We start from the raw sequence: 24,338 nt of genomic DNA, 5'->3' as shown, positions 1-24,338 counted from the left end.
TTTATTCAATTAGTTACCCTTGCAGTCCATTTCAAGCATTGTAAGATTTTGTTTTGAAGATACCAGATGGGGTTATTGCCACTGGAAAATTGGCTATAAAGTCTGTGAAGCGATCAGGTATCCCTTTGTGATTTGCTGTAAGGTCAATGGAGTGCGTACAGATAATTTTCAGAACTTTCCTACCTTGGGTGGGGTCAGGAAATTTAACCCTTATTGCACCTGGACTAAACCTGTAAGTTTGCTTCTGTTTGATAACGCCCCTCTTAGTGCAGAAATATATTAGACGTAAAATAAAACTTTATGCAAATAAAATAATAAATTTAGTGCAAAATAAAACGTAAAATAATGCTTTAAAAATTTTTTTTATTATTACTTAATTATTTATTTACTTTCTTTACTTATTTATTGCTTAAATATTTATTTATGTTTTATAAATGTTTTTTATTATTACTTAATTATTTGTTTACTTTATTTACTTATTCATTACTCAATTATTTATTTATGTTTTATACCAAAAAATGAATTATTAATTATTTATTTATTTATTACTTAATTATTTATTTATGGTTTTTAAATTTTTTATTATTACTTAATTATTTATTTACTTTATTTACTTATTTATTTCTCAATTATTTATTTATGTTTTATAAATGTTTTTTTATTATTACTTAATTGTTTATTTACTTTATTTACTTATTTATTACTTAATTATTTATTTATGTTTTATAAATGTTTTTTTATTATTACTTAATTATTTATTTACTTTATTTACTTATTTATTACTTAATTATTTATTTATGTTTTATAAATATTTTTTTATTATTACTTAATTATTTATTTTTCATACTAACGTTATCTGTTCTTGATGGAATTCATTTTTCTTGTAAGCATAAATTAAAACAGCTTTTTGCTTAATTTCAATTGTGTGGCTAATTAAAAAACCCTCATAGCAATGATAAAAAAAAGAAAGGAAAACATTGTACTTTGAACAGTGAACATTTTAAGCAAGCTCAATAAAATGCTCATCATTAAAAGTGAAGGTCTCTTGTTTGTAACTTTCATATTAGAAAGCCAGAATAAAGTAGCCACGGTGTGACGTTGAGTCACCCCGTGGCTCATGCCACTTCGAGTCACTCCACTTGCGTTTTTTTGAGTTTCAAGGTATTAGATGGAATATATATTAAATGTATCAGTGTTCAGTTATGTTACAACATTCAAACTGATTTCAGAAAACCTGGAAAAAACCATAAGATACGTTTAGTTTATGTAGATGGTAAATAAGCGAGGACTTAAGATACATTATTTGTCTTTTCAGATAAAATCATTCATTGATGGTAATTAGTTTGTATGGTAATTTATGGTAATAAATTAGATGGTAATTTATTATATTGATTGCCGAAAATGATTTCGGGTACCCGACTAACTGACCATATCTCAAATAGTAAGCTGTACGAAAAATGTGGCTCAGTCCTGCTTTTTAGGACTATGATGAGAAAAAGGATGAAATGGCTAAGACACGTTCTGTAGCTGAAGAACGATACATGGCCAAAGATTGTCCTTGTCGGTCAAACGAAAAGTGGGTCGTCCCGAATGGGGTAGGAGGTTGCTGTAAGGAAAGATTTAAAGGAAATGGGAACTTCTGGGGAGGGTGTAAAGAGGGAGGCTTTGAATAGATTTGGATGGAGGAGGTATGTACGTACCTTATGAAACAAAGAATAGAAAATATAATAAATTTTAAAAAAGCAGAGAAAAACAAGGGTAGTGTCAGCCAGTGGAACAACATGAAGAGAAAATAAGCAAATATTTCGACAAGGACCTCTGTGCCAGAGGACGCCATGTCGTCCTCTGTGCCAAAAAAAATCAATCTAACCTTTTGAAGTATACTTCACGAGAGACAAATAGACACAGGTGCCTATTGGTCTATAGACATTTAGACCTATATGTGTCTATAAACACACATAGGTGTCTATTTGTCTCTCGTGAAGTCTACTTCAAAAGGTTAGATTGTTGTTTTTTTTTTGTTTTTTTTTTTGCACTGAGAATGACTTGGTGGAGGTCCTTGTCGAAATATTTGCTTCTTTTCTCTTCATGTTGTTCCACTGGATGACACTACCCTCGTTTTTCTCTGCTTTTGATTTTTTTTTTCATTTACTATATTTTCTCTTCTTTGTTTCATATGTCATATATAGCCAGTGTGGTCTTAGAATGTATTTAGCGTACGTATCTGTATTGGCCTCAGGCGGCTTGATGCTGCAGTGAATTGTTAGTAATAGTACTATTGATTTGGAAAACACAGAAGAAGAAAAAGTGAAACTGCAAAAGCCCTTAAAATAGAAAAGAAATGGGATTGCAATTTCAGGAATTGTATGTTCACCTTTTCTAATCCCTAAATTTATTATTAGACTGTTGTAATACGGTCGAAAGGTCCATCCTCCCGTCCATTACTACTACTACTACTACTAATAATAATAACTCACCGCAGCACCAAGCCGCCTGAGGCCAACACAGCTACGCACGATCCTCCTTCATCTCAATCTATTCGAAACCTTCCTTTTTACACCCGCCCAGGAGGTTCCCATTTCCTTTAAATCTTTCTTTATGACGTCCTCCCACCCCAGACGAGGACGACTTGCTTTCCGTTTAGCTCTAAACGGTTGGCCAAAAAGAACAATCTTCGGAAATCTGTCATCCTTCATTCGTACAACGTGCCCTAACCACCTCAACATTTCTTTCATTATAGTCCTAGAGAGCAATATTGAACCACACCTTTCGTACAGCCTATTGTTTGAAATACGGTAAGTCAGCCGAGTACCCAGAACAATCCTTAAGCAATTTCTCTGGAAAACATCTAGCAAATCTTCATCCGCTTTTCGGAGCTTCCATGCTTCGGAGCCATATTTGACCACTGTCATCACTGTAGCTTCTAATATTCTAATCTTGGTTAGCAGACTTATCTTCCTATTCTTCCAGACTTTTTTTAACTGTGAAAAAACACCATTTGTGAAGTTTAATTTAACTTATTATCTTCCCATCCATTGGTGAAGTAAACTGTATATTAGACTGTTGTATTACTGTTGATTGTTACTAATTATGGCACTTTTCAGTGAAGGAAAAAGCAATTGAAATTAGTTTCACTTTCAGAACATAAGACAGTTGTATGCACTGTTGCACGAAGTAATAAAAAATATTGGGAAAATCGACCATGTCTTAGCTGCAGGGATTGTGCATATAACAGAAAACGAAAAACATCTTGCTCGGCTTTTTGTTTATGATATAGTCCTAAAAGGTCGAAGGGTTCCGTCCTCCCATTCATTGGTGAAGTCAATCACAAAGTCTAGAAAAGAATTAACTGAGAAGCTGAAAGAATTTAATGAGCCAAAGATTTCTGAATTAGGAAAAGGTAGGGAAAGTTTAATTCTTTTTTCTTTTTCTAGTGATATTTATTATGGAACAGCAGAAGGGCTATTTCGCTTCAAAAGAAACTCATCAGGGTAATGCCACATGGACCTTAGCGATGTACAGCATTGCCATGTTTACTCTGCCAATATCATCCTACTTTTTGGTTAAAAGACTAACTGAAGACTATTTTGGTGTTCCTGAGACCAACAGTTTTATTTGGGGTGTATTTTCGTCTGTTGTTATGATTCATATTATACTCTTCGGATTTGTTTATAAGGCATGGCAAGATGACAAAGTGGAGAGATCATATATAGCCTTTAAGAAGGACTAATTTTAAGAAGCTCATCAACCTCCTGTCAAGTCCAGTTTTTTAATTAATCATTTTTTTTCACATTCAATTTGATCATGTGTGATAGTGTATAACTTTTTTTTTTTTTTTTATATACTAAGAAAGAATGAAGAAAGCTTCAGTGTGCCATTTTATTCTTTAAGCATATTCAATCTGTCACATGTTCGAAGGGCCTAATAAGAACTTTAAAAAATACTTTGCACATGTAAACAATGGTAAATCCAGAAGTTTGGTTCGGGGGGGGGGAGGGGGGGGGTACAAAGAAACATTAAAAAACGCATCAACAATTTGTTTATATGTATTTTTGTTACGTCATTAAGAGTCGAACAAAGCTTTTGGAGGGGGTTCAAATCCCCTACCCCCCTCCCTGGATCCGACCTTGCATGTAAATAGATTGAAAATAGTGTTACGATTATCAAGCGGGATTGTTCCTAGTATGTCACTAGATTATTTCAATAGGTTTAGTCTGGCTTTTGCCTAGTGGGTATTTCCTGTGTATTGTATTCTAGTGTATTACACTAAATATTGAGGTTGTTTTTCGACCATTTTGAAGTAGACTTCGATTTGTTATGGAATTAATTCTGAGAAAATTAAAAAATTTAATGGAATCATAAAAAGCTCAATTAAATATAATGTCTATTTGATGTCTTTTTGTATTTTTCCAAATCTAATTTCATTAGATCCCCTTCTTAGTTTTTTTTTTTTTTTTTTTTTTTTTTTTAACCAATTGTTGAAAGCTCAATAGACATAATACTGAAGGTGCTCTGTATTGTTTTAAAAATAATTTAAAATGCATAAACAATTACGTAATAAACAATTATTTATAAAAAAGGAAAAAATCTATAATAATTAAAGAAACCTGCAAGTAACGTCAGAACAGGAAAAATATAAGTTGGATGGGATAAATATATCGTTTATCAAGTTCATTAGAAGTTCTTACCAGTCTCAGGGAAATGGGATAATCCTCGCCCGTCAGTGTTGCGACCAGTGTTTAGCTGTGAAAATGTAGAAAATAACTTTTTATCCTGCCAAGTAAAAATTGGTGTGTGAGAGTTGCTCATTAAATAAGATTGTTTTTATGCCTATAGTAATCTTGCACGTTTCACTGTTGAAGAGGGGGGCTAATCTAGGGGTGGGTGAATAATTGGGTCCGAGAAGTTTTAAATACATATATTGATTTTATTTTTGGCAATACTATGATTGAAGACAACCCAATTTTCTTGGAAATTCAATAACTGATTGCTTCTTTTTGGTGAAAGGGCCAAAATGTTGGCAATTTCCCAAATAGCAAACTAATGTCTCTTTCTTTGGGTTTGAAAACAAACCCGGTGCTCACTTTGTCCTCTCATATGGGAATAAAACTGTTATAATTTCGAATATGCTTTAAGCTTCATTAATCATTTGAAGCTACAAGTGTTTTGTTAAGGTAGCATTACCCTGTTTCGAAAGTTAATATTTTACAGTTCTTGGGGAAATTAAGAAATCATTTTACTTAGCTTTCAAGTCTCTTTGTCAAAGTTATTTCTAAAATAGACGACGTTTGTTTTTATGATGAATCTTCATCCATACTTCAATTACTTCAAATTCATAAATAATAATAATAATTTCTTTCACCTTTTTATACCGTCATATGATAATAAAGGACAGAAAAGATTCGGCTAAGATATTTCCCTAGACCTCAAGGGAAGATGTCTAAACCTAGCTTCAAGGGAAAAAATGAAGTTGAGGGATGCCCCGTCGTAATATTTTGGACTTTTTGGAGTGATTTGAATCTTTACTTAGACAAAGGATTGAAGGGTGAGTATTCCTGTCTCCTGTGTTTTGTGATTTCTTATTAAGTATGGTGCAAAAGTGCACTAATATGCACATGAACAAATGTGCTTTTTGGGGGGGGGGGGTTAACCAGGTAGATCAAATACTGCTACTACTACTACTAACAACTCACTACAGCACCAACTTACCCAAGGCCAACACAGCTGCACAAGATCATCCCTTATCGCAATCCATTCAAAGCTGTTTCTTTAGACCTTCCCAAGAAAGACCTTGCTTTAGGCCTTTCTTACGACCTCTTCCATCCCATTTGGGGACGATGTTTTTGATGGTCCCAAGATAGAAGGCCGAAAAGGAGTTTTTGGCAATCTATCATCCTTTATCTAGCAAAACATGTCCAATCCATCTCATTCTTTCTCTCACTTTAGCCATAGAAAGCGGGTAAAACCGTATTTTTCGCATAGCTTATTTGGCGTTCACATGCGTGTCTAGCTAGAATCCCATGTCTAGACACGTGTCCAGCCAGACTTCAATGTCTAGGCAACGATTGTCCACAAGTAAAATTTGGTGCTTAGCTAGACATGCTAGACAATATGCTTGGCTGGACTTTGAGTTCTAGACTAGAACTCAATGTCTAGGATTTTCGATTACAACCAATCAGAATGTGTCAAGTTCTACTATTTTCATCATCTATGTTTACATTTTAAAACTGAAATTTAATTTTTGTTTTCTCATTAATTGTTTTTTTTTAATTTTAGGCAAATATGCAACACCAGACATAATAGTGAAGCACACTAAGGCAATTGTTGGGCGTATATCATCCAATATCTTGTGACAGTAAAAATAGGGATTACAATTTTGAAAGTTTAGCCCACATAAGCTGTCTTGATTGGCTAGAAATGCAACTGTAATCTATTTGAAACTAAATTTGTAGTTTAAGCTAAGTACCAAATTTTACTTGTGAATGGTCGTTGCCTAGACATTAAAGTCTGGCTAGCCACGTGTCTAGACATGGAATTCTAGCTAGACACGCATGTGGATGCCGCTTTACTGTTTGACATACAGTCAGTCAAACGGGCACCCAAAACAATTCCTCTAAAAAGAAATATAACAAATCCTTCTTTGTCTTCCGAAGTGCCACGCTTTGTAACCATATCTGACCACTGTTGTCACTATAGCTTCCAGTCTTGGTTTGCACACTTATCTTTCGATTTTTCCAAACTTTTTTCAACTGTTAAAAAACCCTCTTTGAAAATTTTTACATCCTGTCCAGTTATTCCTTATTAAGGATGGTGAAAAGGTGCATACATGTAAGCACATGAAAAAAATTTACTTTTTACGGGATAATCAATTAAACCAAATTGTCGAAGAATATTGGGTTAATGGCACAATGGAACTGAAATATGGGTAAACGTATATTTACAGAATATTCAGTTAGATTTGACTCAGAATATCCTGAATCAAAATATGAAATTCATTTCCGTCGCAAATTTAATTTTAAGCCCTTTTCAGACCCTCAAAGATGATACCTTTTTCTCTTATTTTAGATTAATTAAAAAACTTTTTCCGCAAAATCAGTTTTTCAAGAAGAGTAAAGAACTCCATTAAAACAAAAATGAGCAAAAATAAATCGAATAATCTACCAAGCGTAAAACTACCACAATTCGGCATCGATAAGATAAATAAATGAAACCCAAAACGAACAAGAATTACAATAAATAACCGAGTCAAACTCAAAACGAGCGGAAACTAACATGGGTAGAGCTCAAAAACCCCTCAGCCTTCCCAAGGCCAGAACATAATTTGCATTTTGCTGAAAAAATATAAATGTTTTTACTTTTATAACTTTACTAAATCAAATAGTATTAACATTTTGATTAATAAATATCAGTATATGTACAAGTATATTAAACTGACAATGCACATTCATTTGTATTTTTTTTCAGTAAAGTGCAAATTATATTCTGGCCTTGGGAAGGCATAGGTTTTTTAGCCCTACTCATGTTAATTTCTGCTTGTTTTGAGTGTGACTCAAAACAGGTTATCTATTGTAATTTCTGTTCAGTTTGGGTTTCATTTATTTATCGATGCTGACTTGTGGTAGTTTTACGCTTGGTAGATTATTTTATTTTATTTTTGCTCATTTTTGGTTTAATGGAGCTTTTTACTTTTCTTTGAAAAACTCATTTTGTGGAAAAAGTTATTTTAATTAATTTCTGTTTTTTTTTATATATTGACATAGTCTTTTCAGGGAAAAAGAAAATAATAGTTTATATCTTTGTGGTTTTTTAGGACTTTAAAGTTTGGCCTACTTTTTGTATGCTGGAGAAAATGTTTCAGCAATTTCTAACAACATATACCCTTTTAAAAATCTGAACATATATAGTAGTGTTTAATTTAGTTTCACACCTCCTCTAGTTGACCTGAAATAGAAAACCTGATACCATTCGTAAAAAAATCTGTTTACGCTCTTTGATAGCATGGACACAATTACACTCTTTTCAATTGGTTAAGTTTTAAGAACAGAAGAAGTAATAGCAGTAGACCCGATAGCCTGAACATAATACCCTCATTCATTCTTGGGATACTGGTGAGATGCCTTAATGGGAACTAGCATTAAGATAGTGCATTTTGATTTAATCTTAAGGCAACATTTAGTTTTTATACATAATGGGCAAATTGCATAACTGTGGAGGGCTGACCTACGCAATAGCCCAAGAAATACAGTAACAAGGATGTTCAGCTATGGTGAACAAAATAGCTATCTTAAATTTTGATTGGAAGTGTTTGGAAAATTATGAGCTAAAGAGGAGGGCTGATTGCCCTCTAATCACTTTAGATTTTTTGAAAATGGTGGGCGTGGGAGGGGGGTTAGTTGCCCTCCAATCACTTTCGACTATTAAAAAGGGCACTAGTCCTTTCAACTTCCAATCTAATGAGCCTTTTTCGAAGTTTCTACCACAACAGATGACCATATGAAAATTTCTATTATGTGCATTTCAGGAAAATACGATGTGTGGGGGGTATCCATGACTCTGAACCTCAAAAGCGCACTAGATCTTCTGATTAGCAATCCAATAAGCCCCCTCCGAAGTTTATACGATAACCCTTTCTATATAAACCTTATTTGCCCCCAGGGCATAACTTACAACCTTTGCCCTGGGGGCTGTGATGGGTTTGTCATCCTCAAAGACATAATTTCCGGACCTTTCAACTGCGTTGAACAAAATGGCTATCTCAAACTATTGATTGGATGTGTTCGGGGAAATGGTAGAGAGGGGTTAGTTGCCCTTCAATCACTTTGGACTATTAAAAAGGGCACTATCCTTTTCAATTTCCAATTGAATGAGCCCTTTTCGAAGTTTCTACGCTTTCTGTAAAAACCTTATATGCCCCCAGGGCATAACTTACAACCCTTGCCCTGAGGGCTGTGGGGGTTGTCATCCTCAAAGACCTAATTTCCAGAACTTCCAATTACGTTGAACAAAATGGCTATCTCAAAATTTTGATTGGATGTGTTTGGGGAAATGGTGGGCGTGAGAGGGGGGCTTGTGGCCCTTCAATCACTTCCGACTATTTAAAAGGGCACTAGCTTTTTCAATTTCCAATCGAATGAATCCTTTTTGAAGTTTCTACGACAACGCTTTCTATAAAACCTTATATGCCCCCAAGGCATAACTTAAAACCCATGCCCTGAGGGGCGTGGGGGTTTTGTCATCCTCAAACCCCTAATTTCCAGAATTTTCAACTACGTTGAACAAAATACATATCTCAAAATTTTGATTGAATATGTTTGGAGAAATGGTGGGCGTGAGAAAGAGGTTAGTTGCTCTCCAATTACTTTTGACTATTAAAAACGGTACTAGACCTTTCAATCGAATGAACCCTGTTTGAAGTTTCTACGACAGCGCTTTCTATCAAAACCTTATATTCCCTTAGGGCATAACTTACAACCTTTGCCCTGAGGGCTGTGGGGAAGTGTCATCCTCAAAGACATAATTTCTGGACCTTTCAGTTACGTTGAACAAAATGTCTATCTAAAAAAAATTATTGGATGTATTTGAGGAAATAGTGAGCGTTAGAGGTGCGCTAGTTGCCCTCCAATCACTTTTGACCATCAAAATGTTCACTAGCCCTTTCAATTTCCAATCGAATGAGCCCTTTTTGAAGTTTCTACGACAAAGCTTTCTATAAAAACCTTATATGCCCCCAGGGTATAACTTACAACCCTTGCCCTGAGGGCTGTGAGGGGTTTGTCATCCTCAAAGACCTAATTTCCAGAACTTTTAACTACGTTGAACAAGATGGCTATCTCAAAATTTTGATTGGATGTGTATGGGGAAATGGTGGGCGTGAGAGAGGGGTTAGTTGCCCTCCAATCGAATGAGCTCTTGAAGTTTCTACGACAACGCTTTCTATAGAAATCTTATATGCCCCCAGGGTATAACTTAAAGCCTTTTAAAGCTTAAAGAACTTTTAATTACGTTGAACAAGATGGCTATCTCAAAATTTTGATTGGATATGTATGGGGAAATAGTGGGCGTGAGAGGGGGGTTGGTTGCCCCCCCCCATCACTTTTGACTATTAAAAAGGACACTAGACCTTTTAATTATATGCCCCCAGGCATAACTTACAACCCTTGCCCTGAGGGCTGTGAGGGGGTTTTCATCCCCAAAGAACTAATTTCTAGGACTTTCAACTACGTTGAACATAATGGCTGTCTCAAAATGTTGATAGGATGTGTTTGGGGAAATGGTGAGCGTGAGGGGGGGGGGGTAGTTGCCCTGCAATCACTTTCGACTATTAAAAAGGGCACTAGTCCTTTAATTTCCAATCGAATGAGCCATTTTTGAAGTTTCTACGACAAAGCTTTCTATAGAAATCTTATATGCCCCCAGGGTATAACTTAAAGCCTTTTAAAGCTTAAAGAACTTTTAATTACGTTGAACAAGATGGCTATCTCAAAATTTTGATTAGATATGTATGGGGAAATGGTGGGCGTGAGAGAGGGGTTAGTTGCCCTCCAATCGAATGAGCTCTTGAAGTTTCTACGACAACGCTTTCTATAGAAATCTTATATGCCCCCAGGGTATAACTTAAAGCCTTTTAAAGCTTAAAGAACTTTTAATTACGTTGAACAAGATGGCTATCTCAAAATTTTGATTGGATATGTATGGGGAAATGGTGGGCGGGAGAGGGGGGTTAGTTGCCCTCCAATCACTTTCGACTATTAAAAAGGGCACTAGTCCTTTCAATTTCCAATCGAATGAGCCATTTTTGAAGTTTCTACGAAAAAGCTTTCTATAAAAACATCATGTGCCCCAGGATATAACTTACAGCCCTTGCCCTGAGGGCTGTGAGGGGTTTGTCATCCTCAAAGAACTAATTTTTAGGACTTTCAACTACGTTGAACAAAATGGCTGTCTCAAAATTTTGATAGGATGTGTTTGGGGACATGGTGGGCGTGAGAGGGGGGTTAGTTGCCCTCCAATCACTTTCGACTATTAAAAAGGACACTAGACCTTTTAATTATATGCCCCCAGGCATAACTTACAACCCTTGCCCTGAGGGCTGTGAGGGGGTTTTCATCCCCAAAGAATTAATTTCTAGGACTTTCAACTACGTTGAACATAATGGCTGTCTCAAAATGTTGATAGGATGTGTTTGGGGAAATGGTGAGCGTGAGGGGGGGGGGGGTAGTTGCCCTGCAATCACTTTCGACTATTAAAAAGGGCACTAGTCCTTCAATTTCCAATGGAATGAGCCATTTTTGAAGTTTCTACGCCAACGCGTTCTATAAGAAGTTATATGCTCCCAGGGCATAACTTACAGCCCTTGCCCTGAGGGCTGTGGGGGGTGGTCATCCTCAAAGAACTAATTTCTAGGACTTTCAACTACGTTGAACAAAATGGCTGTCTCAAAATTTTGATAGGATGTGTTTGGGGAAATGGTGGGCGTGAGAGGGGGGATAGCTGCCCTCCAATGACTTTTGACTATTAACAAGGGCACTAGCCCTTTCAATTATATGCCCCCAGGGCATAACTTACAACCCTTGCCCTGAGGGCTGTGAGGGGTTGTCATCCTCAAAGAACTAATTTCTAGGACTTTCAACTACGTTGAACATAATGGGTGTCTCAAAATGTTGATTGGGTGTGTATTGGAAAATGGTGAGCGTGAGAGGGGGGGTTAGCTGCCCTCCAATCACTGCAAACTATTAAAAATGGCACTAGCCCTTTGAATTTCCAATAGAATGAATCCTTTTTCAAGTTTCTACGACAACACTTTCTATAAGAACCTCGTATGCTCCCAGGGTAGAACTTAAAACCCTTTGCCCTGAGGACTGTGGGGGAGTCTCATCCTCAAAAGCATAATTTCCGGACCTTTCAACTACGTCGAACAAAATGGCTATCTCAAAAATTTGATTGGATTTGTTTGGGGAAATGGTGGGTGTGAGAGTGGTGTTAGTTTTCCTCCAATCACTTTCGACTATTATGGCACTAGCCCTTCCAATTTCCAATCGAATGAGCCCTTTTTGAGCCCTTTTTGAAGCCCTTTTTTTTTCGATGACAACTCCCTCGATACGAAGTGCCGTGGTCTAAACAAAAAAAAAATAATACATTGTGCCAACATTATCTTTTACTTAGGCAGCGCTCTTGCGCTGCCTATGATATGGTTTATATGCCTGTGTCTCAAACTTACCTCTATATCAAACTTACCTCTATAATCACGAGTTTCATCCTGAATTCAAAATATGACAGTTGTTTCCGTCACAAATACAATTTTCACTTAACCTTTTTAACCTTATTGAAATATATGGCCCATAATATATATATTTCCCTTGCATTTATTGCTTCTCAATTCTGTCACAGTCTATTCAATTTACGGGTTAACCGAGTTTCAAGAGTGAATTATCCGCCAGATATATCCATAACGAAGTTTTATCCGCCAGAATTTTCAAGCTCCAATTACAAAAAATGTCAAATCGTTCTTGAAAAATCGGGGTCAATGTCTACCTCAATATTTCGGTGAACGTTGTCAGTTTAGATCTCTTCGTTAGGATTTCTTCTTCTATTTATCCTAAAATATTCAAATAAAGACAAAAATTGTCAAGTGGTGTGAACTTCCACTTTTTTCAGCATTTCATTTGTATATGTTTGAAAAAAAATCGATGCCATTCCACCGATTCAATCAAGAATTCAGAGACCCATCTATACCAGCTAGATAAATAAAATACATAATTATTCACCTTCTTTTATAAACAATTTTTCGAAAATCTATTCTTCTTAAATGATTATTCCGACCTTTGAAGAAGTATTTCGACTCATATATTTAGTTTTGAATATATACTTATACGAACCTTTGTTAAAGTTCTAACGATTTTGGCCTTTATTTTAATGTTTTAGGATGAACAGAGGAGGTGATATGTCATATAATGCAGAGCTTTAATGAGATGAAAATAGGCAGTTAAGTGGCCACCATTTGCTCACCATAATCCAAAACTTGAATTAATAATTAAACAGCAAGACTCGAAAACAAATTTTTGACATTAAAAAGAAGTAAATATTTTGCTTTTAAGCCCCGTCGTGACTGTACAATCCTGGAATATAATTTTGACAGCCTAAAGAAGGATTTTAAATTTCCCCTCCTTGTTACTACGAACTGAAGATCTTCGTCTCCCAATTGGTTTTTGTAGTAATACGGACAGATTCCCTGAATAAACCTGAATTTACTTAAATACTTTTTAGCGGTATGTGTCATTAGTAAAATCTAACAGAGACCGCACAAAGTAACTGAAACCTTGTTTCAAACTGACTTGCGAAAATAAACAGTCTTAGCAAATCAAAACCTATTAATAACTCAACTATTAAAAACCAATTGTAAAAAAAAATAACTTTCTAACTTTCGTCCCAACCCAAACCATGGCAGGTGGTCCCTACCACAAGTCTGCTACTAAGTCAGGCCCCCCCTTCCTGGATCTGCCACTGCTCCTAAGAGAACATCTTGTTTAGTACGTTGATTTTGGGCACTAGTTCTTTTTTTAGAATTCTTCAAATATAGGGAAATATCGTGAGTTTTTATTTGAGCTAGTTTTGCAGACATATGTCATATAGACTGCAAAGCAATAATTATTATTTGTTTTAGGTTTCAACTTCGTTCTTTACGTCCATTCTTCAGAAAAACTTCTTTTTTTTAAGTTGATTTACAGTTAATGGATGGAAACTTCTGACAGGGGAAAGTTCTTGGGCATACACAATCTTCTGATGTAATGTTGTGAAAATCGGATCACTTTTCTGGGTTGGGGATTTGAAATATAAGAATAAGAAAGGAAAGAAAAATGGGAGGGAGATCCCCAGAAAGGGGCCCGATCTTGATGAAAATCACACCAGGAAATTCAAAATTTCTGTTAACCTTGGGATAATCTTCAAGCTTTTATCTATGAAATTGCATTTTCTTTTTTTTTCTGATGGTCATAGAGGCTTGTAAATTTTTTTTTTTTTTTTTTTTTTTTTTTTTTTTTTTTTTTTTTTTTTTTAGTTGCTGTGGTATCGAACCACTATTGTACAGTTTCGAGAGAGGGCTCATTCAAACTGAAATTTAAAGCTCTGGTATCCTTTTCAAGTAACAAAACAGATCAAGCCAGATCAAAGTGTTAATTTCTGCCATTTTGTGCCACAGAGCATCGAAAAAGTGTATTGAATCAGGAGTCAAGCAGGGTTGTCGTTTACCCCATTTATATGGATCGTTTTTATGGACTTCGTCCTAAGGAGCACAAAAAAGGTAATGGGAGAACCCGGAATCGAATGGAGAGGAAAAACTTTCCTGGACTTAGATTATGCTGATGATTGAATCATCCTAAATGAAAATGGGAAGGTAAAACTGTTCTAGACTTAAATTATATTGTAGATTTGAGTGTCCTCGATGAAAATGTTTGCAAAATGACTGATAATATTTGCAAAATGAATGATTTTTTTCTCTTCTTTTTTTGAAGTTCTGAGAGTCCAGAGTGCAAGAATAGATTTGAACATTAAAGTTAAGAAGACTAAGTCGCTTTGAGACTAAGTGAAAGTGAAGAGTACATGCTGATTAAGTGGACAGCTTCACTTACCAAGCAGTATTATTAGCAAAGATGGTGGATGCAGTGAAGTGGTTAAAAGTAGAATAGAAAAGGCCCAGGGTGTTTTTTAACAGTTAGAATTTTTTTAGAAGAATAGGAAGAAAAGTCTGCAAACGAAGATTAGAAGCTACACTGATGAAAGTGGTCAAGCATGGCTGTTAAACTTGTGTAATAACGCAAGTAATAATAATAACACAATTTGATCATTTAAACGAGGTATTAGAGGTCATAGTAACACTAGGATCTATAAAAGTAGTTGTACTATAGGAAATGGGGTTGGAGCAATGGTAGTAGAAGTATGGGTAGAAGCAGTAGTTCTAAAGTAAGAAATTATAGAGTGGCTATAGAACTAAACATGGTAAGAGTAGTAGGAGCGCCAGAGTGGTCTACGAAGGGATAGCCATAAAAAGCGGTCGGAATTACAGTGATAGTAGATACGGTAAAATCTTTCGCAGTAAAATCTTGCACGGTGGCAGTAGTCGGGGCCCTAACACCCTCTCACCCCAATATTTCGACTATCGGTTAATTTCTTAAAGTTTAATCTAGCTAATGCAAAGACGTTCAAGGTTCATTGAACGTTAGTTTATTGTAGCAAGGAAGGGGTCAAAATACTTGAAAGCACGCGTTAATTTTCCTGTTTTGATGTCTGTTTTTTTAATATGTATCGAGTCACGACATTGCGTGTTAAGGGGCTTGTTATGGGTAGAGCATGTTCTCCATGTGACGGTAAAATGCTTTGATTGTCAGTAATTGTAATATTTTAATAAAGCTAAAATTACACCCGTCTCTTTCAACAGGTTTGGCGAGAAGGGGGGGGGGGGAACCCAACTCGTATGTTTGTTAATCTGTCTTAGCAACCAGCTTTGCCACTTCTACCTATTTTTCAGGAAATCTCTTAAACTCCCAATCCATTTCCCGAAAAAAAAATACCAAAAATGATTTTGATAAAAAAAAAATCTTTAGATGGCCCTCAGGCTGAATGTCATCCACCAGTTTTCTAAAAAAAAATTGCCGAAGTGTTACAGATTCTTTAAAAAAAAGAAGGGGTAACACTGGTAGCAACTTTAATCTTGGACATCTGGGGCAGCTTAATGCTGAGAGCAATTTTCTGTACTGGCTACTGACTATTCCCATTAAGACCTTATTTTAAAGTGTAGGCTTATAACCAATAACCTAAATGTTAACAAGTTCAAGTTCAATATGGGTTTTAATTTATAAAAAAAACAACATAAAAATACACTTAACACAATTCTTTTAGCATTGATGCACGTTTGGGCCCTTAATGATTCTACACTTTAACTACAGCATGGCTTCCTCTCCCCTCCAATTTCCACCCCGAACCGCCATCAATAATCAATACATTGAACACAACTTCTCCTCCGCTCACACCCCTTGAAATACCAAACTAAAATATAATAAATAATAATAATATCAAAAAATTCTAAACATAAAAATAAAATAAATAAATATAATAAATAATCTTTAATCTTTTATATATATATTTTTTACACTCTTTTTAAAGGAGCCGAGGGACCTATATGATTTCAGCTCTTGCGGAAGTGAATAACTTTGCAATTATTTTATTTGCTATTATAGTCTAAGCACTTTTTTTTCAAAGAATAAAATACAATTTTTATGTTGTATTCATTTGCTCAGCTAGAGTGAAATTTATACTATGAATTGCAATATTCAGCAAATTTAGATATAACCCTAAGCTATTACAACATCGCCCTCTCCTTATGAATTGGATTGTGGTGCTACAGATAATGGCACTGCCCATTGGAAAGTAAAACAAAGAAGATTTTGATTTCCCTTGGTATTTGTGACTAATGGAATCCTGCCTGGACGATATTTGTGAGCTTCTGAGAATTGACCTCACTTGGAAATTGAAATCAGGCAACTAGTAGAATGCATATCAGGCTAGTTAGTGGTACTTAGTGTTATATTTAAATTATTATGAATTTTACTCCCACCCCTATATATACCAATTCAGGGTGTATATTTGCACATTAAGGGGGGGGGGGATCAACGCCTCGCTCTTTACGCTAAAGTTTTTATTGTTTAAAAAAAGAGTTGTGAGAAAGTCAAACTTTAGCGTAAAGAGCGAGGCGTTGAGGAGGGCACAGCCTCTTTCATATACGGAATAATTTCTGTTCGTTTTAAGTTTTAATGTCGCTCCTTACTTTCAGTTTAAAGAACTTTTTTTTTTATATTTAAAGGCTGCGAAAGCGGGGGTTTGGGGGCGGTAGCCCCTCAATTGCCTCCTAATCCCTGTACGTTTTAAGGTTCGACCTTGTAACTCAGCCTCTTTAACTCTTTAGAAAACGTAGTTTTTTTCAAATAATTTATATTTGGAAATAGCATAAAAAAGGCATTGAATGGTATATTCACTTTGTTCATAAGTCAATAATATGACCTGTTAGAAATTTACCGAAGTGGGACCACTAAAAAGGAATTTCCAAAAATAGCCCTTTTCCAAAAATACTGGTGATCTTGCCTTTTTGTACTTTATCTACGACCCCAATATCCCCAAAGAAGATATATTTTTCTATGCGTTATCCCATAGCGCGTTTTTCTCTGTTGAATGTTATAAAGATAATTTTGTTGCAATTTGTTCAGAGTCTGCCCCTTTTTTATCGTATATTTATTGTACTGTTAGTTCGATTCAAATTCGTAAATAAAAAAGGGTATAATCTCATTTTGCCCTTTTTCTGCCACCTCCGTAAACTATTAAAATGTCTTTCCTTCACAGTACCAAGATATGCTCGAGTCAACACTTTAAAGGTGGAAGTAGGAGAAGTGATCGCAAATCTTAAGAGTGAAGGATGGATTTTGAAGGATAAAATGGAAACTTACGAAGGATTTCTGGAGGCTGTCAGAGGTTTATCAGAAGATGAATTCATCGTTGATTTTCATTTAGAATATCTACTTGTCTTCCACAGTAGCACAGATTTTCATGATCATGAGCTTTTAAAGACCGGTGCTATTCTCCTCCAAGACAAAGTAAGTTTTATTGTAATTTTTTTATTTCAAAATTATTATGTTTCAATTTAAAAAGCGTATATATAAAAAATAGAGCGATCTTGATGGAAATTACCCCAACAAGTTTAGTATATACACGAATTCTATATTAAAGGTTTGAAGCTTCTATATGCAAAAACCCTAGATTTTGCAAATTCGAGTTAATTTATTTTGTTCCCGAAAGTAATTGGTGGACGAGTATCCCACCTCCATTGTCATTTTTCACCCTGTGCTCATTAGGGCCAAAAACTAAAAAAAAAATCAAATTTCAATGTCATTTTATTCAGTAAGGTGTAAATTTGCCCTCTTAAAAGATTTATTTAAACTTACTTCTATGACTTATAGCACGACAGACTGGGCTCATTTCAAGGAATACTTACTCAAAGTGCATATCAAATGAAATGATATTCCATACAAACTATGTGCTAGATTTCTAGATTTCTAATTTTTTTTCTAAAAATTATGTAAATTTAGGTTCATAATTGGTTCATCAAAAGCGCAATCAAAAGTTCATAAAGTTCATATTTTTGTGGTCAAAAGTTCATATTTTTCACGAAAAATCTACCGGGAGGCCTGAGGCAAGACATAAAAAAAATTTCGTATAGGAATTCAGGCAAATTCCCCAGTGTAAAATTTCCCTTGAAAAATTCACCCCCTGGAAACTTTCCTCCCAAGAAATATTATCGTGGGAAATTCCGCCAGTAGATACTTTCTCCCCCCCCCCCTACCTGAAAATGTATGCATACTTCCCAATAACACATTCTATACGGAAATAATGGGCAATTTTTTTAACTTAAAGACCTTTCCCCAGGCGTTGTGGGAGGGTCACGATATCCCCAAAGACATAGTTATTCGGCCTTTCAACTATGCTGAACATAATGGATATCTCAAAATTTTGATCGGACGATTTTGAGAAAAAAGGGGACGTAGGAGGGGGCCTAGTTGCCCTCCAATTTTTTGGTCACTTAAAAAGGGCAGTAGAAGTTTTGGTTTCCGTTTGAATAAGCCTTTTCACGATATTCTAGAACCATTGGGGCGATACGACGAAAAAAAACGAATAAACACGCTTTCATGATCGTTCTTCTGGAAAAAAAAAACAAAATATAACATTTTTTCAAATAGGTACTTGAAACCTCTACAGTAGGCTTCTCTGATATGCTGAATCTGATGGTGTGATTTTCATTAAGATTCTATGAATTTAGGGGTTGTTTTCTCCTTTTTTTTCAAAAATCAGGCAAATTTTCTCAGGCTTTAATTGTTAAGATTAAACTTAATGAAACTTATATATTTGAAATCAGCATAAAACTCCGATTCTTTCGATATATCTATTGATATCAAAATAACGTTTTTTAGAGTTTCGGTTACTATTGAGCCAGGTCGCTCCTTACTTACAGTTCGTTACCACGAACTGTTCGATATAGCACTAGAAAGCGGAATAGGACCATATTTGTCTTACAGCTTACCGTTTGAAATACGGTCAGTCAGATGGGTACTCAAAAGAATCCATAGACAGTTCCCCTGGAAAACAAATCCTCCTCCGTCCTTCGAAGCGCCCACTTTTCAGAACCGAACTTGACCACTGTCATCACTCTTGTTTCTAATATCCTAATCCTGGCTCCCAAACTTATCTTCCTATTTTTCAATCTTTTTTTTACTGTGAAAATACTAATACTACTACTACTAACAACTCACCGCAGCACCAAGTCGCCTGAGGCAAACACAGCTACGCATGCTCCTCCTCCATCCCAATCTATTCAAAGCCTCCCTTTTTACACCCGCCCACGAAGTTCCCATGTCTTTAAAATCTTGCTTTATGACGTCCTCTCACCCCTGACAAGGACGACCTGCATTCTGTTAACCCTAAATGTTTTACCGAAAAGAACAATCTTCGGCAATCTGTCATCCTTCATCCGCAAAACGTCCCTAGCCACCTCAACCTTTCTTTCATTTTAGCCCTAGAGAGCGGTATTGAACAACATTTTTCGTATAGCCTATTGTTTGAAATACGGTCAGTCAGCGGGGTACCCAGAACAATCCTTAAGCAATTTCTCTGGAAAACATCAAGCAAATCTTCATCCGGTTTTCGGAGCATCCATACTTCAGAGCCATATTTGACAACTGTCATAACCGTAGCTTCTAATATTCTAATCTTGGTTTGCAGACTTATTTCCCTATTCTTCAAAACTTTTTTTAACTTTGAAAAAACACCCTGAGCCTTGGCTATTCTACTTCGAACATCTTCACTGCTCCCACTATCTTTACTAATAATACTACCAAGGTTAGTGAAGCTGCCCGCTGTGAAAATACACCCTGGGCATTGGGTGTTCTACTTCTAATATCATCACTGTATCCACCATCTTTACTAATAATACTACCAGGTAAGTGATCCATTTGATCGGTCATCCCTTTATCCATCACCACCGCTTCACCTCCATCTACTATCTCCATCTATTACTCCATCTACTCCACCTCCATCTACTCTCAGTCTAAGTAACTTCGTCCTCCTGATTTACTCCTGATTCCTGATTACTCCTAATACGAAACCAGCTACTAACCTAATGTCCTACCTTAACCGCAGTAGTGTTTTTTCCTACATAGCACTAGTCACTTCAATTTATTTATCGGGTATACCATTCAAGAATAGGACCTTTGCGAAAGCTCTTCTTTCGGCTGAATCAAACGCTGTTCAAAAATTCTCAAAAATATTCAACGCCTTGTATCAGGAATTCGAGGAAAATTTACGGTCCATCATCTTTTGTCTAAAAATTGTTCAAAAACGTTTAATGTCTTCTGTCATAGATTCGAAGAAAATGTAAGGCTCAATATCTTGTGTCAAAAAAACGCTCAAAACCGTGTGTCATAGCTTTGAGAAACTGTATCGATCAACATCTGGCGCCTTAAAAACGTTCAACGCATTCTATAGTAAATTCTAGGAAAATGTAAGGCCCAACGTATTGTGTTCAAAAAATTTTCAGAAACAAAACTTGAGTAAGAAAAAAAAGCCTCAACGCCTTCTATCATAGCTCCGAGAAAAATGTTAGGCTCCGCATTTTGCGTCCAGGAAAATGTTCAAAAATATTCAACGCCTCGTATCATAAATTCGAGGAAACTGTACGGCCCATCATCTTTTGTCTAAAAAATGCTCAAAAACTTTAATGTCTTCTGTCATAGATTCGAGGAAAATGTAAGGCTCAATATCTTGTGTCAAAAAAACGCTCAACGCCGTGTGTCATAGCTTTGAGAAAATGTATCGATCAACATCTTGCGTCTAAAAAACGTTCAACGCATTCTATAATAAATTCTAGGAAAACGTAAGGCCCAACGTCTTGTGTTCAAAAAATTTTCAAAAACAAAACTTGTGTAAGAAAAAAAAGCCTCAACGCCTTTTATCATAGCTTCGAGAAAAATGTTAGGCTCAACATTTTGCGTCCAGGAAAATGTTCAAAAATATTAAACGACTCGTATTATAAATTCTAGGAAACTTTACGGCCCATCATCTTTTGTGTAAAAAATGCACATAAGCTTTAATGTCTTCTATCGTAGCTTCGAAGATGATGTAAGGCTCAATATCTTGGGTCCAAAAAAAAGCTTTAAAAAATATTCAACGTATTCTATCGTAAATTTGAGTAAAATGTACGGCCCAACATCTTGTGTCCAAGAAAATGTTTAAAACAAAACTCGTGTCCAAAAAAAGGCTCAAAGCCTTTTATCATAACTTCGAGGAAAATGTAAGGCTCAACATCTTTTGTTCAAAAAAAAGTTCAAAAATATTCAATGCCTTCTACCACAAATTCGAGGAATATGTAAAGCCTATCAACTTGTTTCCAAAAAAGTTCAATCCCTTCTATCATAAATTCAAGGAAAACGTAAGGCTCAACACCTTGTCCAAAAACCGCTTGTTTCAAAAGCAAACCTTGTGTCCGAAAAATGTTCAACCCCATCTATCATAAATTCGGGGAAAAGCTGAGACTCAACATCTCACGTCCAAACTTTCAATTTTGAGGCCATCTTCTAAAGCTTTGAATTTGCTTTCCATGGAAAATCTAACTTGTCTTAGCTTCCTTTACGCAACGTTTGCACCGTTTGCAACGTTTTCACCGACGTTTTCACCCTAGAATGTTAATATTTTGTTTCTTTCTTGGAGAAAAAAAAAGCTAAATTATAATTTGTATTGATTTTTTTTTTTACAGGCTAGCTGTCTCTCAGCCGTTGCTTTAAATCCAAAAAGAGGATCACAAGTTATTGACGCCTGTGCGGCTCCTGGCATGAAGACAACGTTGCTTGCAGCCCTGATGGAGAACGAAGGGTAATTTCTTCTGATTAACTATATAAGTGAAAACAGAACAATTGAAAAAAATATGTCGAAGATTTATTGCGTTGTTCAGAGACACTATTAACGAGTAAGTTCATAAGAATCTCGAGAAAAGGATTGTAAAATCCTGCAAAAATCCAAAACCGGTTAATGAACTTAAAGCTGAATTCTGTTCAAAAAATAAAAAGTAAATGCTTTGAATTGGTTTCTAATGGTATATGACTATTACTTGTATTCAGACCTGCTGAGAAAAAAACAACAGCTTTAACACTGTTGAAGACTTCAGCTTTGCCCAAAAACACGTACGAGCTGAATTTCATAGAAAAAAGATAGAAATATTTACTTTTCTTCAAAAATGTTTTGGGATGTGATTTTGTACCTTTTCTTATCCACTGAATTGCCAAACAATTAGGCAGGAAAGACATGTAAAGTCTGGAAATTGCCAAACAATTAGGCAGGAAAGACATGGAAAGACAGGAAATTCTAGTAACTAAAAGTTCTTAGATAGCTCATACTTGAACCAAAACTTTAAAAATATATTTTCTCAAATTAGCTAAAACTCCCTATGTAACCCGAAGTTGAGCCGAAACTTTAGAAAAATATTTTGTTTTAAAAAGAGAAAAAAAATGGAGAATCTTTCCCTACTAAGCTGTGAATGCGAGACGAGATTTTTAAATACGAACATTGGTTGAATTTTAACTAGACAATGTCGCCAGGAGTTTAGAAATAATGTTTTAAACGAAAGTTGTTGACTTGTAAAAGCTTTGAAAATTCGTATAAAATAAGAAATACTACTACTATTACTACTAACAACTCACTGCAGCACCAAGCTGCCTGAGGCCAACACAGCTACGGCTTCTTTTCCTCCGTCCCAATCTATTATAAACCTCCTTTATTACACCCGCCCACGAAGTTCCCATTTCCTTTAAATCTTTCTTTATGCCATCCTCCCGCCCTAGACGAGGACAACCTGCTTTCCGTTTAGCCATAGACAGTTAGCCGAAAAGGACAGTCGTCGGCAATCTGTCATCCGCACAACGTGCCCTAGCCACCTCAACCTTTCTTTCATTATAGCCCTAGAGAGCGGTATTGAACCACTTTCTTCGTATAGCCTATATGAAAAATAAGAAATAAATATAATTAAAATTAATTCGTATCACGTTCTTAGTCCAACTCACGGCATTGGTTACTTCCTTTTTATTTTACGCTTTTAGTTAGTTCAGTCAGTTTTCAGTTTCACAGTCGTCATAGTTCTGCTTGTCCTCAACTACGCTCGTGCAGTTCTCACTTCCAGGTGGGTGTGCATCGCAGCCTAGATCCTCGACACGAGTATCTTGCTGTTTGGAAAATTGCTGTCTTGCGGTTGGTGGATTCAAATATAGTGGTTCTGCTTGCACAATGTGTTAGGTACAATTATTCTACATATTATGAAGGAAGAATTGTTTTCAAATTACAAACTGTCCAAATACTTTTACCCCACCTGTCTAATTTGACCCCACCGTACTTGCACCTGCACCTGGTGACACTAAGCAGACGCTCTCATGCGGGTCGTATATATCATGACTAGCAAAAGTTAGGGTCCAACTCTTACTAATAGAAGTGTTATCGAGCAGCTGAGGGTGTGGTTGAAACTTTTTCGGGATGATGAAGTATATTGACGCTTTGGTGACGGAAAACTGATGTCATAAAGAAAGGCGTGTTTCGTCCTTTCTAGCCTTGCAAAGTCTGAGAAGCGACAGATCTCCGGCTTTAATCAGTTCATTTTTCAACATTGTGTCTTGATTAGACACTGAAACAGTTTCTTAAAAACGCTTGTCGTGTTTCGCGACAAGGTTTACCGAACCGGTCGGCTTACCGAAGCGTGACCCCGACCGGCTTACAGAAACTCTACAGTCTTGATGTAGTGTCACAACCAAGGAAGTTATGAAAGAATAAAATGTCAGCTGCATCTTGAACCACACTTTGCTTGACTTTTGCAATACTGTAATACTTTGCAATAGACTTGGTAGACAAGTCAGTTGGTGTTTATTCGGTAATAATTCGCAACTCACTTTATAGAAACGTCAGTGGGTTTTTATACGTTAAAACTTCTCATCACACTTGTTAGACACGTCATTTGATGTTTACATTTAACTAATTCTCAACAGACATAATTGAAACGTCAGTTTGTGTGTGTACGGAAATACTTCGCAATAGACTTGGTAGAAAAGTCAGTTGGTGTTTATACTGGAATGCTTTGCATGAGACATGTTAGAAAAGTCAGTTGGTGTTTATGCTGGAATACTTTTCAGCATACTTGGTTGAAAAGTCAGTTGGTGTTGATACGGGAATACTTTACAATAGACTTGGTAGAAAAGTCAGTTGGCGTTTAT

General features: G+C 35.9%; 1 protein-coding gene and 1 long non-coding RNA gene across 2 annotated transcripts in view; both read left to right on the top strand.

Annotated features, from left to right (window-relative positions):
* The first annotated feature begins 1,505 nt into the window (after positions 1-1,505).
* Positions 1,506-24,338, top strand: part of Nsun5 (Nop2/Sun-like domain containing protein 5) — a 35,821-nt gene continuing 12,988 nt past the window's right edge. The window contains exons 1-4 of the mRNA XM_089106448.1: positions 1,506-1,595; positions 3,130-3,400; positions 17,386-17,636; positions 21,845-21,960. Of these exons, the coding sequence (XP_088962574.1) occupies positions 1,506-1,595; positions 3,130-3,400; positions 17,386-17,636; positions 21,845-21,960 (728 nt within the window). The remainder of the gene's footprint in view (positions 1,596-3,129; positions 3,401-17,385; positions 17,637-21,844; positions 21,961-24,338) is intronic.
* On the top strand, positions 5,409-6,361 carry LOC148939776 (uncharacterized). The gene is made up of 2 exons (XR_016143481.1): positions 5,409-5,545; positions 6,277-6,361. It is a non-coding gene; the product is annotated as an uncharacterized LOC148939776 (long non-coding RNA).

This window comes from Artemia sp. Qi Xiang Cuo, chromosome 20 (assembly GCF_049724085.1).
Source record: "Artemia sp. Qi Xiang Cuo chromosome 20, ASM4972408v1, whole genome shotgun sequence".
NCBI classification, from domain to species: Eukaryota; Metazoa; Arthropoda; class Branchiopoda; order Anostraca; family Artemiidae; genus Artemia; species Artemia sp. Qi Xiang Cuo.
This window is presented reverse-complemented; position numbering and strand designations above follow the sequence as displayed.